Source organism: Rousettus aegyptiacus, unplaced genomic scaffold, assembly GCF_014176215.1.
Source record: "Rousettus aegyptiacus isolate mRouAeg1 unplaced genomic scaffold, mRouAeg1.p scaffold_m13_p_8, whole genome shotgun sequence".
Lineage (NCBI taxonomy): Eukaryota > Metazoa > Chordata > Mammalia > Chiroptera > Pteropodidae > Rousettus > Rousettus aegyptiacus.
The window spans coordinates 58,920,092-58,938,228 of record NW_023416311.1 but is presented as its reverse complement, the minus strand read 5'-3'; the positions used below and the strand labels follow the sequence as shown (position 1 = coordinate 58,938,228).

At 32.0% G+C, this 18,137-nt stretch overlaps 2 protein-coding genes across 3 annotated transcripts in view; one reads left to right on the top strand and one right to left on the bottom strand.

The window, feature by feature from the left end:
- Positions 1–965: 965 nt before the first annotated feature.
- CETN3 (centrin 3) lies at positions 966–17,410 on the bottom strand. 2 transcript variants are annotated; one of them, XM_016145043.2, is made up of 5 exons: positions 17,286–17,410; positions 15,357–15,492; positions 13,680–13,794; positions 7,970–8,161; positions 966–1,353 (listed from the first exon to the last, which is right to left on the bottom strand). In XM_016145043.2, exons 1-5 carry the CDS (start codon positions 17,300–17,302, stop codon positions 1,310–1,312), a joined length of 504 nt encoding a protein of 167 aa, XP_016000529.1. In that variant the 5' UTR covers positions 17,303–17,410; the 3' UTR covers positions 966–1,309. The 2 variants fall into 2 exon arrangements, with proteins under 2 accessions (XP_016000529.1, XP_036081964.1); XM_036226071.1 differs by lacking the exon at positions 17,286–17,410 and adding an exon at positions 16,832–16,872.
- The window catches only part of POLR3G (RNA polymerase III subunit G), a 70,145-nt gene continuing 69,324 nt past the window's right edge, over positions 17,317–18,137 (top strand). The window contains exon 1 of the mRNA XM_016145036.2: positions 17,317–17,423. The gene's annotated coding sequence lies outside the window, so the exon portion shown is untranslated. The remainder of the gene's footprint in view (positions 17,424–18,137) is intronic.

Below are 18,137 nucleotides of genomic sequence, written 5' to 3'. Positions count from 1 at the left end.
GTTGCCTTGAAATTATCACTACTGTAAACATTGATTTCATATTCAAAATTAAATATTAATGTGGGGAACAATTAATTTGCTCTCTAGATAACTGAAATGCCACCACTGTTATATTATTCTCTACTGAGTTTTTTTTTTTTTTTTTGTTAAATGTCCAGTGGATAACTCTTCATGTAATACTCTAGGAGGCTCATAACATTTAAAGTGCCTCATATTATTACTGTACTTTAGACTTAAAACAAAAAAAATCTAAGGAAAGATGACAGAAAAGACAATTCAATTTTCTTCCTAGAGAGCCCATACTACCAGTGACCCGATTATTAGTGAAAGATCAGTATAGATACCATTTCCCTATCACCTGTTTCCCATAACCACTTGTTTTCTCCTAACGTAAACTTTACAAATACCCACCCATACCTGCAAAGTCTGTCTCTACTATTTCCTGGTGAATTACAGAATATAAGTTCTTTTATAAAAGTAAAACACAGCCTTAAAATTTCTGTGGCTTACAGTTTTGGACTTTCATCACTGTGACTTCTAACTGAATGACAATTATCTTAACAGATCAAAATTCCAAAATTTAAATCTTTTTCTTTGTCAAGAAGTTACATGATTCAAACTGTATTCAACTAATTGAAGGAAATAACCACATTTAACTGTCATAACTTACGTTAAGACACCAAAAGTTCATAGAATATAACACATGAGGATAAATGGATCTATATGCACAACACTTTTTTCCTCCAAACTGACAGACATGACTCAATTATGCTTATATTGAGTCATCACCTTGTATGGAAACTTCAAATGTCAAACTTGTAATGAAAAAATGTGCTATTCTATTGTTATTTGTAGTTTAATTTTGCTTCTGAAACCAGTAATGTAAAGAGAAAAGATTTAAGAAAGCTACTTTTGAGGATTAATAGATTTTAGGAAATTAAAATAAAACAGAAAATTTAAAATACTAATAAAATAAACATTTTATTAAAGTCTGAAAAACATGTGCACCAAACAAAAGTGACTACTAATGCTGAACTAAAAACCTTCAAAGAATGTGTACCACATAATTCAATTTTTAAACTTTATATATATAAAAGCTATATTATAAATACAAAGCTATGAACTATTAGAGTGCTAACAATACTGTTCATACAAAGAAACTTAACAGTAGTAAAATATGAATACATAAGATGCTTATTTTTGGTCCTTTTGGAAAAAGTTGGTTTTTTTTTTTTAACATGCCTCCAAGCACAAAAATAGAATGTAAGATGATAACTGCAACATTCTTAGTGTTTATCCTTGTAATTCTTTAAATGTCACCAGTCATAATAGCAATGAACTCCTCTTGATTTACTGTGGTAAGAAAGAAAATGTAAGTCAGAAATACAAATTGTTTTTTAGAGAACAATACTTCTATTTTACACTAAGTATCTCTAAAATTTATACTATACAAATTTTTAATAAACCAAGATATAGCTTTTATTTACTTCTTTGCTAGGAAGTTGAACAATGTTTATTAAATAGAATTTCATGGATGTAAAAACATACTAAATGTGATACACAATATAAATTAGTATCCTATAATATTAACTAGAAAAATGACATAATATTATATGTTACAAAAACATCTGCTATAATAATACTTGTATGCATTTGCAAAAACAGTTTTTAAAGCTTAAAATTTTTAATTTCTTAAATGGTTAAACTATCTTTATAATCTTTATTCCACTAGTTCATTTAGCAAACCTCCCTTCATAAATAAGTTTAAATATCTCATGCATGTAAACTAAAATTATAAAAGATAAAAATAGATAAGAATTTTTTGAAAAGTCATCGTTTTTTTAAACATATATCTAAAAGCCTTTTTAAAAGAAAATCTAATTGAAACCAAGTCACCATACCTCAAAAGTATCTAGAGAAATTGTAATTTAAGAGATACATATTTAAGCTTAATTACAAAGTTAATATAGCAACTACAAAATACAGGTGTAAATGCAGGAAATAATCTTGATACAGACTAATTGTTTACCAAAATTATAAATAAAATTCTGTAAGAACCTCCAGTTTATAAAGCATAATGTTTAGGTGACAATAGGTAATAATGTGATATTATGAAATATAAATTTTAAAAAACAATACATATACATATACATGAATTATTAATAGAAATGTTCAAAAAAGAATGCTTCATCTTTATAAAACAGGTGAGTTCATGGGTCCCAAGACTTAACACATACCTTAACAAGGCACAAGTTATAAATGATAATTTTGATAATGATAACAATACCACAATAATAAGAAAGAAGAGCCCTGGACTGCAATCACAGCTCTGACACAGAACAGTTCTGCATCTCAATTTTTTCATCTGAAAATACTGAACCACAGAGATAATCTTTGGGTTATTTCTAAGTCTTAAATATTCTAGATGGTAATATGGGAAAACATATCACCGAATTAAATATTTTTAAGTGCCTAGTGAATGCCAAGACTATGCTAGGGGTTGTGTTACAAAACAAACCAGGGTTCATATTCTAGACTATCTTGAAGTTGAAGTGAGGAAGATATTAGGTGATGTTATAAAAGCGCCATTGATTTTCTTAGGCATTACAATGGTATCATGGAAAAGATAATACCCTTTTTTTTTTTTTTTTTTTTGGATAACATCTTCCTTCTTAAGAGATGCATGCTAAAATATTAGGAGTGGGGGTCAGATTCAAGATATATTTTTCAAATGACTCAGAAAAAATACACACACTAAAGATAAAATACAGTAAATTATTACTTATTGAATCTAGGTAGAAGTTATAAAGGTGCTTGCTGTACAAGTCTAACATTTTTTTCTGTTTAAAAGGATTCATAATGAAGAGTTAGAAAAAAAATGAACCAATTAAATATGTTGAGGGGAAAAAATGTACATCAGGGAAAAAAAGTGTACTCGTTTCAGAAACCACAGAGAAAACCAATTTCAATAATCATGTTAGTCAGACTTTATACCTGGAGCAGAGAACTGCTGTAAACCACAAAGTATGATTATTAAAGTAAAAACTACATAACAGTGATGAAAAAAAAATCCAATATAATGGGAAAAAAATCATAACTGATGAGAAAAATTTAGAAAAAAGTAAATCTTGACTTGGGTTCTAAAATAAAAATAAAGTATTTGTTTTGACAGGAGATAGAAACAAAGCTAAGGTAGGAGAACACCTCAGGAAAGGCTGAAGACAGAAAATAATGCAAAAATAAGCTATAAGGAATTAAGAAGAATGAACTGTCCAGAAGCTGATAAAGAACCATGAATCCACGCATTCAACATTAAACATCAACAAGACACTATGACAGACACAGAACACAAAACCTATAATACTCAAAATACTTTCAATAATCTTACAAATTATAGTAGCAGTCTTTAACCTTTGTAGAAATGTTTTTTTCAATATTTTATGAAGGCTGTGACCCTTCTCTCTCCTCAGTTAAGAATATTAAAGTGTATAAAAATTTGAAACAATTTCATTGTTGAGAGCATTTGAGATTTTGCTTTCTAGCATGTTGTCAGATTGGTTCAAATAAACTCCTAAAAATCCAAAAATAAAAAAAATAATTTCATTGTTATGCACCTTCATTTAAGAATCCCTGATTTAGTAAACTACACTGAAGCATCTATTCCAAAACAGGAAATAAGAGTATATATTTAAGAAAAACAACATAATGAAAGCAGTCTTACAATACTTTGATTATAAATTGTTTTAACAGTATAACAGAGCCATGATTAAAATACTCAAAAAGTATTTAAGTTTTTTACTTAAAGATCTAGAATTTTTTTCTCTCAAATGTAAAATTTCAATACTTGAATTTCAAATTAAGCTTTATATTGTTCTAAAAACACAAAACACTTAATTTTTAAATTATTTATATTTAAACATCTTAAAGTATTACAGCATGTCAAAAGCACTTTAAACTATTCTATAATTTCATACCTAAAAACAGAATACTTAAAAACAAAAAAGGGGAAGGCTGAAGGGAAGAAAGCTCCTTTATAACCGGTGAGCTTTTTCAGATGATTAAGAGAATCTGTGATCCCTTTGAACGTGTAGTTTCATAACCTTCAAGACCTGAGCACTATCTTACATCAAGGTCCTATATCTAATAAATCTAGCATAGTACCTACCTTAAAAGAGGCATTTGATAAAAATATTTACTGAATCAAACAATATGACACTTCATTTTCAACAAATTTTTCAGAAATCTATCATTTCATAGGGTAAATCACATTACATGTCATTAAAATAAAGAAATTAAGTAGACTAAGTACCTTAGAGACCATCTGGCTTCATAAGAGAAAAAAACAAATTTTAGCATCTGAAGTGCCAATTGAATATTTTACTATCCATTGCTTCCTATAATAGTATGCAATTTTTAAACTCAATAAACATAGATATCTAATTAATATTTAACTTTATAGCATAAGATGCAACACAGTATTTTAGATAAAAGCATGTTCTTTGACATTAAAAAATCTGAATTTGAGTTCTAGCTCTACCATGTATAGCTTTGTGATAACTTTGGACAGGCTATTACTAATCTCTCAGAGCTTTAGTTTCCTTATCTATACATGTATCTACCCTAAGCACGAATAGGTATAATACTGTATTTATTTCGGAAAAGTCATTATGAAAATTAACATAATCCACAATGTAACAGGCTCAGCACAGAATCTTAACATACATTAACTACTAAATAAATGTCAACACTCATCATAATTATTTACAAGATGGTCCACTTTGGCTTTTTAAATGTTGCTTCCATTCATCCAAAAAGATTTACTGTGTTTTGTTTTATTTTATATATGTTGGGATGGATGGTGAAGGGATTCTTTCTACATTATTACCACAGCTTTATATTTCAGATTGTATCTTCCTTTAACTCTTCATTCTCCATGTTTATTATTTTAATATACACAAAAAAAAACTTCATTGCTCTTAAATACAGAAAAGTATAGAAAATTCTGAGACAAAAGAATTACTAAAGTCCACACAAAAAAGGCGGCAAAGTATTATCTTTACCAGTTTAACATATACAAAGAAAGTAGATTATATCTAAGAAAAACTGCAGCCAAAAGCTAAAATTTTTGATCAGATTAACAAGTTATCATAAAATGTTTAACTTTCTACTTTTGCAAAAATGGGCAGATTTTCACATAGCTGCAGAGACCCATATAAATTAAAGCAGTATCCCAAAGACAGAAAAAAAGGACTAGAGTTGTAGTTCTCACTGTTTCTGCAACAATTTTCAACAATAATTTTATGAACTTGTTACAATAACAACTAAACGTAGTATGTCTCTTTTGAAAAATATCAAGTAGCTACTATGAATGACATTCTGCAAAGTATATTTATCATTCACAATAGCATTTCAGATATAGGTGAAAAACAGCAGTATATATATCCATGTGCAATATTATTATTCATATGGTCTACAGATAATATGTAATGTATACATGAATTCCAATACCTCATGCGATAGCTCAGATACCCCTGGATACCTGTACTCTGATTGGAAACTACAAGATTAGGCTCCTTTCATACGGTATCCACCCTCCTTCCCCAGAAACAAAACAAATCTTAATAATAAAAGACTATATGTCAGTTTTATTTTATTTGTAATCAATCACTTGGGAAAAGAGAAAAAAACATTATTTGCCTATTAAGTCACTTGAATGAATGACAGCAAGATACCCAAGCAACAGTTGTACATGACTTAAAGTGGAGTAATGCAAGCAGTGAGGACTGAAGAAATGTCTTAAGGATGCACTAAAATAAATCTTCAAGCAATAAAACACAGGTGTGAACTATAAGTTTCAAAAGCAGCAGATAGGGCAATCTCACAAGGGATGAAGAAATGAACACATTTTCCAAGCGAAGTTTCAAATCAAGTTTGTATTTAAGAGGCAGCTTCCTAATTGTTATTTCCTTCTAATGTCAAATGAAGCTAATAACCAAAATCTAATTCCATGTGCCTAGTACAAGAAAAAAAATTTCATAACTCTGATCTTCTGACACATGTAGTAGCCATTATTAAAGATTTATGAAACAGACATGCCAAGATTCTCTATGTCACTGAAGATAGTACCTTTCCAGAACAGAGTTCTGTTAAAGCTAATTTAGGGTAATAAAGGCTGAGAATACTAAGGCAGCGGATTCTAGGTTCAAATATTAGAGTGACAGCTTAAGAAATCATTCAAAGTTCCTCAAGTTTTAATCATTTTTTCAAATATAAATAACTATATCAACACCCTTGAAAAAAAACTAATATTAAAAAACATAAGTTTTATACTTCTCAAAATTCACATAAATATGACAATATGCAATAATGTACAATTCTAAAGGACAATCTATAAACCTAAACTGATAGCTAATGTCATACTTCCTTATTAAAGCATGCTGGTATTTCCAAGGTAATACATGTAAATATTTATGTATATATGTATAGTTGGTACTATATCAACATATGTCTGCTATAACACACCCCTCAGGGCTTCAAGTCAACAAACATTAGAGCACTCATAACGTTCAAGAAAATGCAGAGCAACATAAAGATGAGTAAAGACAAAAAAAAAAAGAATACGGAAAACATGCTTACATTTAATGCTGGGCACCTTCAACTATCTTCGTTTAATACTCACAAGAACCCTGTACAGTATTATCATTCTCATTTTTATAAATAGGGAAAGTGAGACTTGGAAAATGTTGAAAACTTGCACAAAATTGCATAGCAACTAAGTAAATGGTAGGGATTCAATCTGAATCCAGGTCTGTATGATTCCAAAACCTCAGACCTTTCACACTCTATGATTCCATACTGCTGTTAAGGGGTATGTATGTATATATATATATATATAAAACTAACAGAAGGCAGTGTATGAAAGTGTCAAAATAGTTTGTTCCCCTAAATGCTATAGGCCTTCAATGGAATTTTCATAATTCATATAAATAAGACCACTGAGGAAGGCTTTTGAGAAAAAGATGGAATTCAAAATGTTTTTGAGAGAATGACCAACATTTTAGCAGACAGAAATTAGCAACTACAGAATTCTGGGATTAAGGAATGGTATGATGAAAGGCGCAGCATAAAAAAGTGTTTTCAAGATGAATGTATTTTGTCTACTTTAATCCTCATGGGAGATAAGGGTTAAAGTATAAGTGGAAGACTACAGTGGAAAACAAAACCAGATACTTAAGGTAAGATAAATCATAGAAGGAAGGCTTTTAATTTTATTTACAGGCACTGAGGAATCACTCTAAGTGTTTGAACAGGAAAATGATATTATCAAAGCTATACTTTAAGAAAAGAATGCTATCAATAGACTGAATTAGGAAGAGAGTAGAGGCTTATAGGCATGGAGGGCAATTGGGAGGCTACCATACAAGTCAGTGAAGGCAGGGACCACATCTGCCCTTTTCATTTTGTAGCACCTTGGTACATTCAACACTAGACCCAGCAGGCATCCAAGAAAATAATGAATGAGGCTATGATAACATTCCTATAAGAAATTAGGGCATGAACCAGGACAGCAGCAGTAAACAAGGATATAGAACAGATTGAAAATTCTTGAAGGATAGAATCAATAAAAATTAAATTAACAGTTTAGAGTACATGCAGGTTGAAGAAGGCATTAAAGGCTGAAATTTTACTGAGTGGCTGAAATTTTGGTGATTGTTTTATCCACAAAGAAAATACATTCTTGAAGTATGGAAACTCATATTACAATCTGTATAGTTGGTTTTAAAGGTCTGCTCCATTCTAAATCGAATACGTAAAATATTTATATAAAAAGCCCATTACATGGTAAATAACAATTACACTAAATTAAGAGAGACAGTTTGCAAAGGGTCTCAAAAAACATTTGGTTTTAGAAAACTTTACTGTATCTGTATATTACGAATACTTGAAATACCTTTTATTCAAAACTTACTTTCTCCATCACCATCTTTATCAAATTCTTCAATCATAGCCCGAAGTTCTTCATCACTCATGTTTTCACCCAATTCTCTGGCGACACGTCGCAAATTCCTCAAGCTTATTTTACCTGAATCATCATCATCAAATAGTTTAAATGCCTTCAATATTTCTTCATGTGGATCTCTTTCCAATATCCAGTCTGTCACTAGGGTTTAAAAAAAAAAATAGAAGATAAAAATAAACCTTTATAATCACGAAGGCATCCATTTGTGATATCAAATAAGTATTACATGAGAAGTAAAGTTGTGAAACTGTCAACATTTACTTTGACAATAAAATGCCAAATCAAAGCTCCAAAACTCAAAGAGATAAGTCTGAAATTAAAAAAAAACAAATCCATATTTTAAAATTTAGCCTTTATATCAACAATTCATCCTATTTTAAGAGTAAGCAAAACTATATTGCACAGAGGCAAAATAAAAAGGACTACACACACACACACACACACCATCATTTATTTGAGGTCTAATATTTTCGAGAATTGTACTATGCTCCTCTGACATCAAACACATGTGTCTAGGAGTTTGTAACCTAGTTGTAGACATGTTCTATCAATTTAATAATTAAAACTAACTAGATAAAAGCTGTTTACTGGCTAAACTTAATAGTAACACTAATTGTTCTTTGAATTTAATTCAACTTAAAAACAAAAACTGACATAATAAAATGCACTCCCATCACTAATATAGGTACAATCTCAGATGGATGATAATTCCATTGATATCTTCATAATTAGAAGAATCTTTTGGTTTTCTAAAATATGAAAATTAGCTATTAAAAGAATTGAATCTGACTGTAGTAAGAGTCAGGGGGGAAAAAAGAAGGGGATCTCTCTAAAGTCATATCCATTTGTTCAGCAAGATAATAACTTCAAAAACTAACTAAAATTAAGTGTGAGTAATTTCAGACCTCGATAGCTGAAAATATTAATGTATTTTACTATATTAAATGTAACAATATATAATAATAAATTCAATATTACCAGTCTTTTATCAATAGCCACGATAACAAAAATTGAAATATAAACCTGTGGTATAAAATTTTTTTAAGTGAGTGTATAAAATTCTGAAAATATCTATGTAAACATCTCTGAAGTAATTCTACATGCTAGTCTATCACTACAACAAAAAAGGTATTTATGACTTTCACTGTACCATAAAATATATTTCAATCCTACAGAGGTTTACAGAATCATTAAAAACTTGCAAATACTGGTAGAAGAAAAATACTAGAATGTTTAATGCACCTAAAAGGAAAAATACAGTTCAAGTTCCCAATAAATTATTGTTGTTTTACTCCTGTTTCATCGTATTTAGTTGAATAAGCTTTAAAATAAGCACCTATTCAAGCTAATGTTAAATCATCTACATATATACTGGGTAGTTTTATTTTATCCATTAATTTTATCCAAAAAGTCTTCCAAGTAACTAATTGAAGTATATTACTATAAATATGCAAATCATCAAAGCTCATAAATATTCAGTCAAAAAGGAGTTGGCATATATACAGCCATAACACCAAAATAAAATACCACACTTAACTCCATGGCTCATACTCAACTTATTTTGAATTTAGTCCCAACAAAAAAGCAGGACAAGGAAAAAAAAAAAGTGTTAAGAAATTTCCTTCACCAATTAAATAATTTCCTTGACAGGTGAACCAAAAAAGCAGCTTGCTCAAAGTATTAATGTACTTAAAGAAGCAACAGGGTGATCTGGGGAACAGATGGGGCTCCAAGATGTATAAATTCTTATCCCACTGGTGCTTTGGGCTTATGATAATCTTTTATCAATACTTTGCCTTAGAATGCAACTTTTCTTGAGAACTGTAACTGTCCTTCTGAACAGTCAAACATTAAGCTTTATGGTGACTCTCCTCCTTGTCTCCATGTTCTATTCCTGACCTACAAAGTAGAATTTCATTATAAGAAAAACATTTTTTTTTCCAATGAAAATAAGTCAATTAATATGCAGGCAGTTAAAGTGGGTTGAATTTAGTTTACAAATTTCTGTCCGTCTAACTACTTTCATATAATTTAATTATACTATCAGAAATGTATTTTCTCAAAATAGTCCTTACACTCTACAAAAACCACTTAATACAGCAAATTTTTAAAAAATCACATTAAAAGTTTATCAAAAATCATTAAAGGTAATGCTAGAAATATAGCTTCAATTATATTTCTCACAGCCTTTTGGAAGTTTCTATCCAAACATAGCAGTTACTTTAAACTCAATATTTTGGAGTCCAAACTCCTCCTACCATAACCAAGACAGCTGTCACTGCCCCACCAAAAACGATATGACCATTAACAGATAGTTCCTCGTATTTGAAAAGTCTTAACATCTCTAAGCCCATCAATCTAATCAGTGATTAGATCCTAGAGTTCTGAGAATGCCACCTTTTTACTTTTAAATGTATTCCTTTTCATTCTCATCACCTTTAGCATAAAACATCTATTATTTTCTACCTGCCATTTCTCTTCCCACCAATCCATCTTTAATACTCTCGGAAGTTATTTTTCTAAAATATATCATCTACTCTTTAAAAATTGACAATGATCTTCTGCTGAATAAAGTCCAAACTTTACATGATATCTGGCCCAATCTTACCTTTTCAATCATTTCCCTATCCTCTAGAGCAAGGGACCACCTAAAGTTTCCCAAACATGCTATACTTCCGATACCACTCTTTCTCTACTCCACCCACAATCTTCAACTTGAGATGATAGCCTATATATTCACATTCCCAAAGCCTAAATTTAAAAATCCCCTCTGCAAAGTCTTTAATTGCTCTATATCAGAAACTGACAAATCTTTTCTGTTAAAAGTCCAGATAGTAAATATTTTTGGCTTTGGGGGTTGGGAGGTCTGGTCTGTCTAAATTACTCACTGTGCCATTGTGGCACAAAAGTAGCACAAAAGAATGGATGTGGCAGTGTACAGGCAGTAGCTGACCCAAGGGCTATAGTCTGCCAACTTCTGCCCTAGACAAAATTATAATTTACCACATAGCACATGCTTTCTGGTCACCTACATTTAAATTGTAAGCTCCTCAGAAGAAGAACCTCTTAATAACTTTTAATTCCCCTCTCTCACCCTAGCACAGTACCTAATGCCAAAAATTTAGCAAATGTTTGTTAAATAAGCAAAAACCACTCCCCAAAACCCAGTAGTACAATATTCTATTCTATATAGACAATGAAATAAGCAGTATGTGCCAAAAATAGATGGAGTACAAATATCTGACTTATCTTGGTCTTACCTTAAAGCATTAATTTCTAAAATACCTATGTTACTCACTAGCCTCAGGTTGTCTAGATTCTAAACTTACATCAAATATATTTTAATACTTTTTTCCTAGCATTAGGAAGAATATAGTTAAATGTCAGCCTTCATATAGAATAAACGAAGAATATGTACTTAGACAGTAATAGATGGTACTTAAAATTAAGACTTAAACATTCTGATTTGGAGCTACTTGTCCCAAAGTATAAAATGTTAATCTGTTGTCAGTTATTATTAAAAAATAATCGACAAATGGGAATAATACATAGTTCTTGACTGTTTGATTTCCAAACAGTAATACATTTTATTTGACAAACTGGTATTACCAATAGGTAGCCTTAGAATAGCTAAAGTATGTGCTGAGCCTGTCAAAAAGTTGATCTTTGAAAGTCAAGGCTAAAGTTTAGCTATGGCCCTTTATTCTAGAATGAATCCAGTATTTCTGCTCTGTTAGTAACACAGAAAAGATGGAGGGTCAGGAAAAGGTGGAGATAGCATGTGGCTCTGGTTTCAACTGCTAATAAAACCACAATTTAAAAACTATATTCACTTAACAGGAAATGTTTAATAAAATTATTAATGACAATGACATAGTACTTAAAATAGCCTAGAACTATGAAAAAAGGGTAAGCTGAAAAATAGAAATATATGGAGAATACTTTTTTTGTTCCAGTGATGCATATGATTATTTCCAACCATGAAACAAATGAAACAAAAACTATTTTTAAAGTACTAATAACAACAAATACTTAATTACCACTTACTAAATCCTAGGCCTTACTAAATCCTAGGCCCTTCCTAAGGACTTTAAATATTAACTTACTTACTCTTCACAAGAACTCTATGAGGTAATACAACTACTCCCATTTTATAGTTGAAAATGAGGCACAGAGAAGTAAAATGACCAAGTTACACAGTAAGTGGCAAACCAAGATCTGAACCCAAGTAATCTGGTTCCAAAAAGTCCATGCTAAACCACTATACACTGTACCAAATGTACCTGAATTATAGCTCTTTCCTAATAGTACCATTTCTACTATATTCTAATACCTTGTTTCTATAAATAAGCAATCTCAGTTGAAATGTAGTCCAAGATCATAAACTAAAGAAGAGCTTCAACATTGGGAGGATAGAGATGGCTCTCTCCCTCTTCTCAAGTGAATAATTCTATAAAATAGAGGAAAAAAAGAAATATGCTCCCCAAAGGAATAAGCTGCCTCTCTAAATAGTCATCTGTTATTTCATAAGTTGTGGACCGTTTGTGCTGTGCTTGCTTTCTCTTTCAGGTTTATCATTAAACTTCTTTCTTCCTCACTTTTGGTTTGAGTTTTCAGGTTTACAAAAAAAATTATATAATAATATAAATCTATTTTTTCTGTATGTACTAATTGCCATTTCTTTTTGATCCTCATATTGCTTCTTGCTGAATATTTAAATTAAAGAGTTTGTGTGTGAGCATAACTGAATTTGTTCCTAAATTTCAAAAATATCTAAAAATAAATATACAGTATGCTTATATCATAACCCATATAAAGTTATATCATTGGTGTAGAAAATTAATTGAATAAAAACAAACCTGATAATATGTACATTCTAAGAATAAAATTCTAGGTAATATAAGTTATAATAACAAAGTCCTTGTCTTCCAGAATCCCCTATTCTTAAAAAGCTTGATACATGTGTCTGTGTATACACACATATATATAATAATTCACTAAAATCAACTATACAAAAATTCAACCATATTAAGCCCATGACATATTATCTTCAGTTGGTTGTTATGTTTTCTCCTGCTTCCAATCTGCCAATTGCTTCCCTTACTATAATCCTGTCTCCACTGGCAACCTTAAACAGATGACTTTATTCACCAAGATCAAGGTCATCTAGAGTATGTAGCCCATCATAAGTTTTGTCAACGTTGGTATGCACTTTATCTACAGCCAAAGATGCCAACTGCTACAGGTTTCCTCTTCTCCCACATTACCAACAAAAATCACATACCAGAATGGTCTTGAGAAATATTTTTCCAAACAAAAGAATACCAAATTTTCTGATTTACTGTGAAAAAATAATTTTTTGATTATCATTTGTTTTGTCATATTATATAAACTTGAAAAGATATTTTTCCATTAAAGTTCCTTGGTTAGAATCTTCAGAACAAAACAAAAAAGACAAAATAATAAATCTGTCCTATAGTAAGGCAGTAAATCTTTTCTTTGAAAATCAGCAAAAAGGGTACCCCCAAAAAACCAGTAAGATCCACATATACAGCAATGTTCGATAACAAAATTCCATAACCCAGAGAATTTTTAAAACTTATATTAACCAGATGATTTCCTAACAACTGCTAATTACAAAGACTATTAAAATACACACCAACTTCATTAAAATCTTCAAAGGTGATTTTCCCTGTGGCTTCTCTGTCATAATCTTTAAGAATCTTCAGTACGTCAGCTTTCTTTACATCAAACCCCAAGGCTCTCATTGCCACCTTTTGGATTAAAAGGGAAAAGCAAATTATAAAGTATTCTTTCAAAATAAGTGATTTCAAATTCTTAAATAAATTTTTACAACTTAAGAGATGACGATGCATTAATAAAACCTAATTCTTTTGTATGTTTTATGTATCTAAATAGCAAAGGTAGTTTTCTTCAGTATTAAAATTAAATTGCAGTTTAAATTTATATATCCCTCTTTTTATCTGACAAACCAAACAACGAGTGTTTATGGAATACACTGTACGATGCACTTACTTAGTGCACAGACATAACAAGTTATTTGTTCTCAAAGGATTAACCACCAAAATAGAAAAAAAGGGAAAAAACACATAGAATAATTAAAAAGTTATACATCAGATTTAAAAAAACGACATTAAAATAAGAATTATTATCAAACCCTACATGATTAGTTATTGAGTAGTATATGACATTTGTTACTAGCAAAAAGGAAGGAGGGACATGTTAATGGTTAAAGAAGTCTTACTTGAAGAGATTCGAATTCTCCCTTGATATATGTATGGATAAAGTGGAATAGAAGGGTATTTCAGAAAGGCTGAGTGGTATTAAAACAGATACCAAAATAAAAAATAAGCTTGAGGACAGTGAACAGAGCAGCTTACCTTATCTAAATGGGAAGAGCTCAGAGGGAAGCTCTGAAAATGATGAAAGTAGATGGAAAATGTGAAAAATATTCCATAACAACTGAAAGAATCTGAACTTTATGCAGTGTACAATGAACAGCCACTAAAAGTTTATAAGCAATGAACAACAGGGTGAAAGAATTTTAGAAAGATGAATCTAATGGTAGCATACAGGGTGAACTAAAAATAGAGAAGCCATTTAGGAAGCTCTAAACATGAAATAAGATCCCAAACCAAGATAATAATGATGGCAACAAATGAAAGAGACATTATAAAAGAAAAACTGATAAAAGCTAGGCAACTAAAAAAAAAAAAAAAGTGGAAAAAGAGAGCTAAAGAACTACAAAAAGCTACCTTTCTCACCGTGCTGAGTATCAGAACCATATTACCCTAAACACCAACTTTCCTTTGTATCTTTATAAATAATTCTAGGCCTTGAAGTTGACATTTTTCCTCATTAACATTGTGTCAACATCAGACATCACTTCTGTTTTTTGTACCAGAGAAAGCAGGTTGAGACTGTTACCAAAATGGTCAAATTAAATGACAAATTACACTCCCCAATTGGAAAAAAGAGTGTCTCAAAACAAACAGAAAAGTGGGAAGACTATAGGAAGAATGTTTAAATCTCATAGTTTGAAAAATTCAATTCTGTGAATGAAAAATAAGCCCATTCATAGGAATGTATTTTTACATTAAAAATACTATTCGTTGTACTATGGGAAAAGGAGTTCCTAAAAAGATAAGTTAGGAGTACTATTCGATTTTATTATAGCACTTAACTGTGAATGTTTAAAATGGTTTCATATTTTCAAAATCAGTTTAGTTAAAATACTTATTTAGAAATGTATTTTTAACCAACTATCAAAAATGCAAATCATTTTAACAAAAAATACTATAAAGTATACTATTACCTTTAACTCATGATAATCTATTGCTTCATCTTTGTCTGTGTCAAATAGTTCAAAGGCATCTTTAATTTCTTGTTTCTGTTCTTCAGAGAGTTCTCTTCTTTTTTTCCTCTTTGTTTTGTCTACTACAAGTTCATTTCTATAAAATGAAGAAAAGTCTATTTAGTCCACTGAAATCCTATTCTTCTATGCCTCTAGATGATTAAACTAAGATTTCAAAAATGCAGTCAAAAAACTTAGCCAATGAATAATTTTCTAAATTTCTTTAAGTATTTTGAAAAAGATAAAGAAATTTTCCTTATATGAGCTAAAGCTCTGCTTATTGCATTTTAAGCTACTATAAATTTGTACTTCCCCAAACTGAACAGTCTTACAGGATGTTAAAAAAAAATGAGGACCTAATTTTCCTTCCAGCTAGTTTTGCATTTATTCCCACTAATATTACTGTGGAAGAACTGTTAATATGAAACATTACATCAGAAACGCCAACAACAAACAAAGCATCCATATTTATTATTCACACAATTCTACTACATGAAGGCTTTTTTAAAATTCATAATTGACAATGACTACATTAGGCATACTTTTGACATTGCTTATAAAAATTACTACCAAAAAAACAACCATCATTTATTAATTTACTTACAAAGTATTTTGGAATTGTAGGCTAAAAATGTTTTTATTCATTTCTAAGTTTGGCACTTTATAATTTCTTCCACTGATATTAATCAGCCAAAATACTGAGTCTAAACAAATCATGACTATTAAACACCAAAAAAGTACAGATTTGTGCTGATTCTATATAATAATATGACGAGTCAACGGCCATGTAAATCTTACTTAACGTGTAAGTTTAGATTTAATTTCTCATCAACTCCAGAAAAAATTTTTTTTAAGGACATGTATTTTAAAAGCCAGAAATGCCTTTCTTAAGAGAGGCCAATCGATCTGTGTTCCAAATTTTCAAATGGGGCTGCAACACTTGTATGTTTGAAACAGAAAATTCTATAAAACTTTAAAATGTAAAACCCAACTGATTTTCCTAGAACACGTTGTCTCTTTGCAGTTGAAGTTCTGTTCTCTTAACTCTACAAACAACAACAAAAGGCAAGAGATAGCTAGAAAGTGACCAGGAGAGATATGAGAAAGCTGAGAAAGAGCTTTCACTTCACACAGGCTTGGACATTCCCAGGGTCAGTCTTCCCACAATTCCGAATGGCCAAGTCAACAACCAACCAACAATTGACCCCATTCAAAGATACCACGATTATCCCGTAGCAGAATATGGCTCTTTTTTTTTTTTTTTTTTTTACAGTGGTGTAACTACATAGTTATTTTTAAAGTAAATCATCTAGCTGAGACAGGGACGGGGATGGGGGTGGGGGGGCGGATGGGCAATAGACCAAGGATTAGAGGTTGGAACTGAATTAAAGACAAAGAAGCTCAAGAAATTAGGTAATTTGGGTCTCTAGGTATACCGTAAAGCAGGGCCCCGGGAGAGCATGGCGCTCGTGTTATTTCCAAAATTTATAGTATGTCAGGAGCAGTGCTGCTGAGGGGAGGCCGCAGAACGGGAAGGATGAACTGAACCAAGGGATGCTCCATGGCCTGATTTCTTGCGGTAACACCGCGAGAAACCTCGCGATATTTCACCACCTCCTTGCAACTAAAACAGCCCATCTTTTTGGCGGTCCACAGCCCAACGCGCTGACGGGTATGATTACCTCAGCAGAAATGCACGGGACTCATCACCTGCGGCACACTTGGGCCCGCAGGCTTGGGCTCCGGGCCCGGGGAGGTTGTCCGAAGTTCCTTTCCCTCGTCCCAAATTGCATCCCCTTCCTCGCCTCGGCGCCAAACTGCCTCCCTTCCACTCATACCCGCCCTGGGGACCGCTGAGGGTGTGGACAGCATTGCCACCTCATTACCGACCTCAGAGCTAAACTCATTTTCTCTTCGGACAGAGACGTTCCTCTCAAGAACGACTTTAACCCCTACACAAGGCAGCAACACTTGCACAAGCCGTTCAACAGACCAACGACCTCAGCGGCTTCAAGGACCTCCCACAAGGTAGATGGTTCTGGGCTTGATTGGTAGAAATTGCTAGTGTCCTGCCCATTGAGGCGGAAGTATCCCTAGTCCTCTGCTCTTATTGGGCATATTTCGCGTCAATCAAAGAAACCTTTTTGCCGGCCTCTCCTGCTGCCCTACTCGTGCTTTCGATTGGCCCGTTGCTTTTCCCCCGAATCCTTTGCGAAGCGAAGCTCTGAGTACCTGCGCGGCTGTTGGGAAACCGAGTTGGTGGACCTCACTTGCGGTGGCAAGGCCTATGGGCTATTGGCTAGGGCCCTAAAACAAGATGGGCAGCGCTGGGAGAAGGGAAAAGAGGGAAGAAAAGAGACGCCACAGGCTCTCTTTGGCTAGAATGAGGGAGTAGCTGAGGGAGGAGGTCTGCGAAATTTAGTTCCTCAGTATTCTAAAAACTTGGGTAGCCTAAATACATTAGATGTTTGTTTAAAACGCAGATTTCAATGTCCTCTCCCCCCCCCCCATTCTGATGTTAGTAGATATGAATTTATATTTTCCTTCTTACAAACTCTCCTAGTGATGCTGAGGCAGGTGCTATGAATTATAGATGCTTGAATAATAACTGCATTGGATTTGAGCCTATTTAAGGCGTAGTTGTACCTAAACCGCCCCTCATCCCTCTTCCTCCTTTAAACGGATTTGTTCGGTTTTGTCCTTTATTTTCTGGTTTTATAAGCTGCGTATACACATGATGTT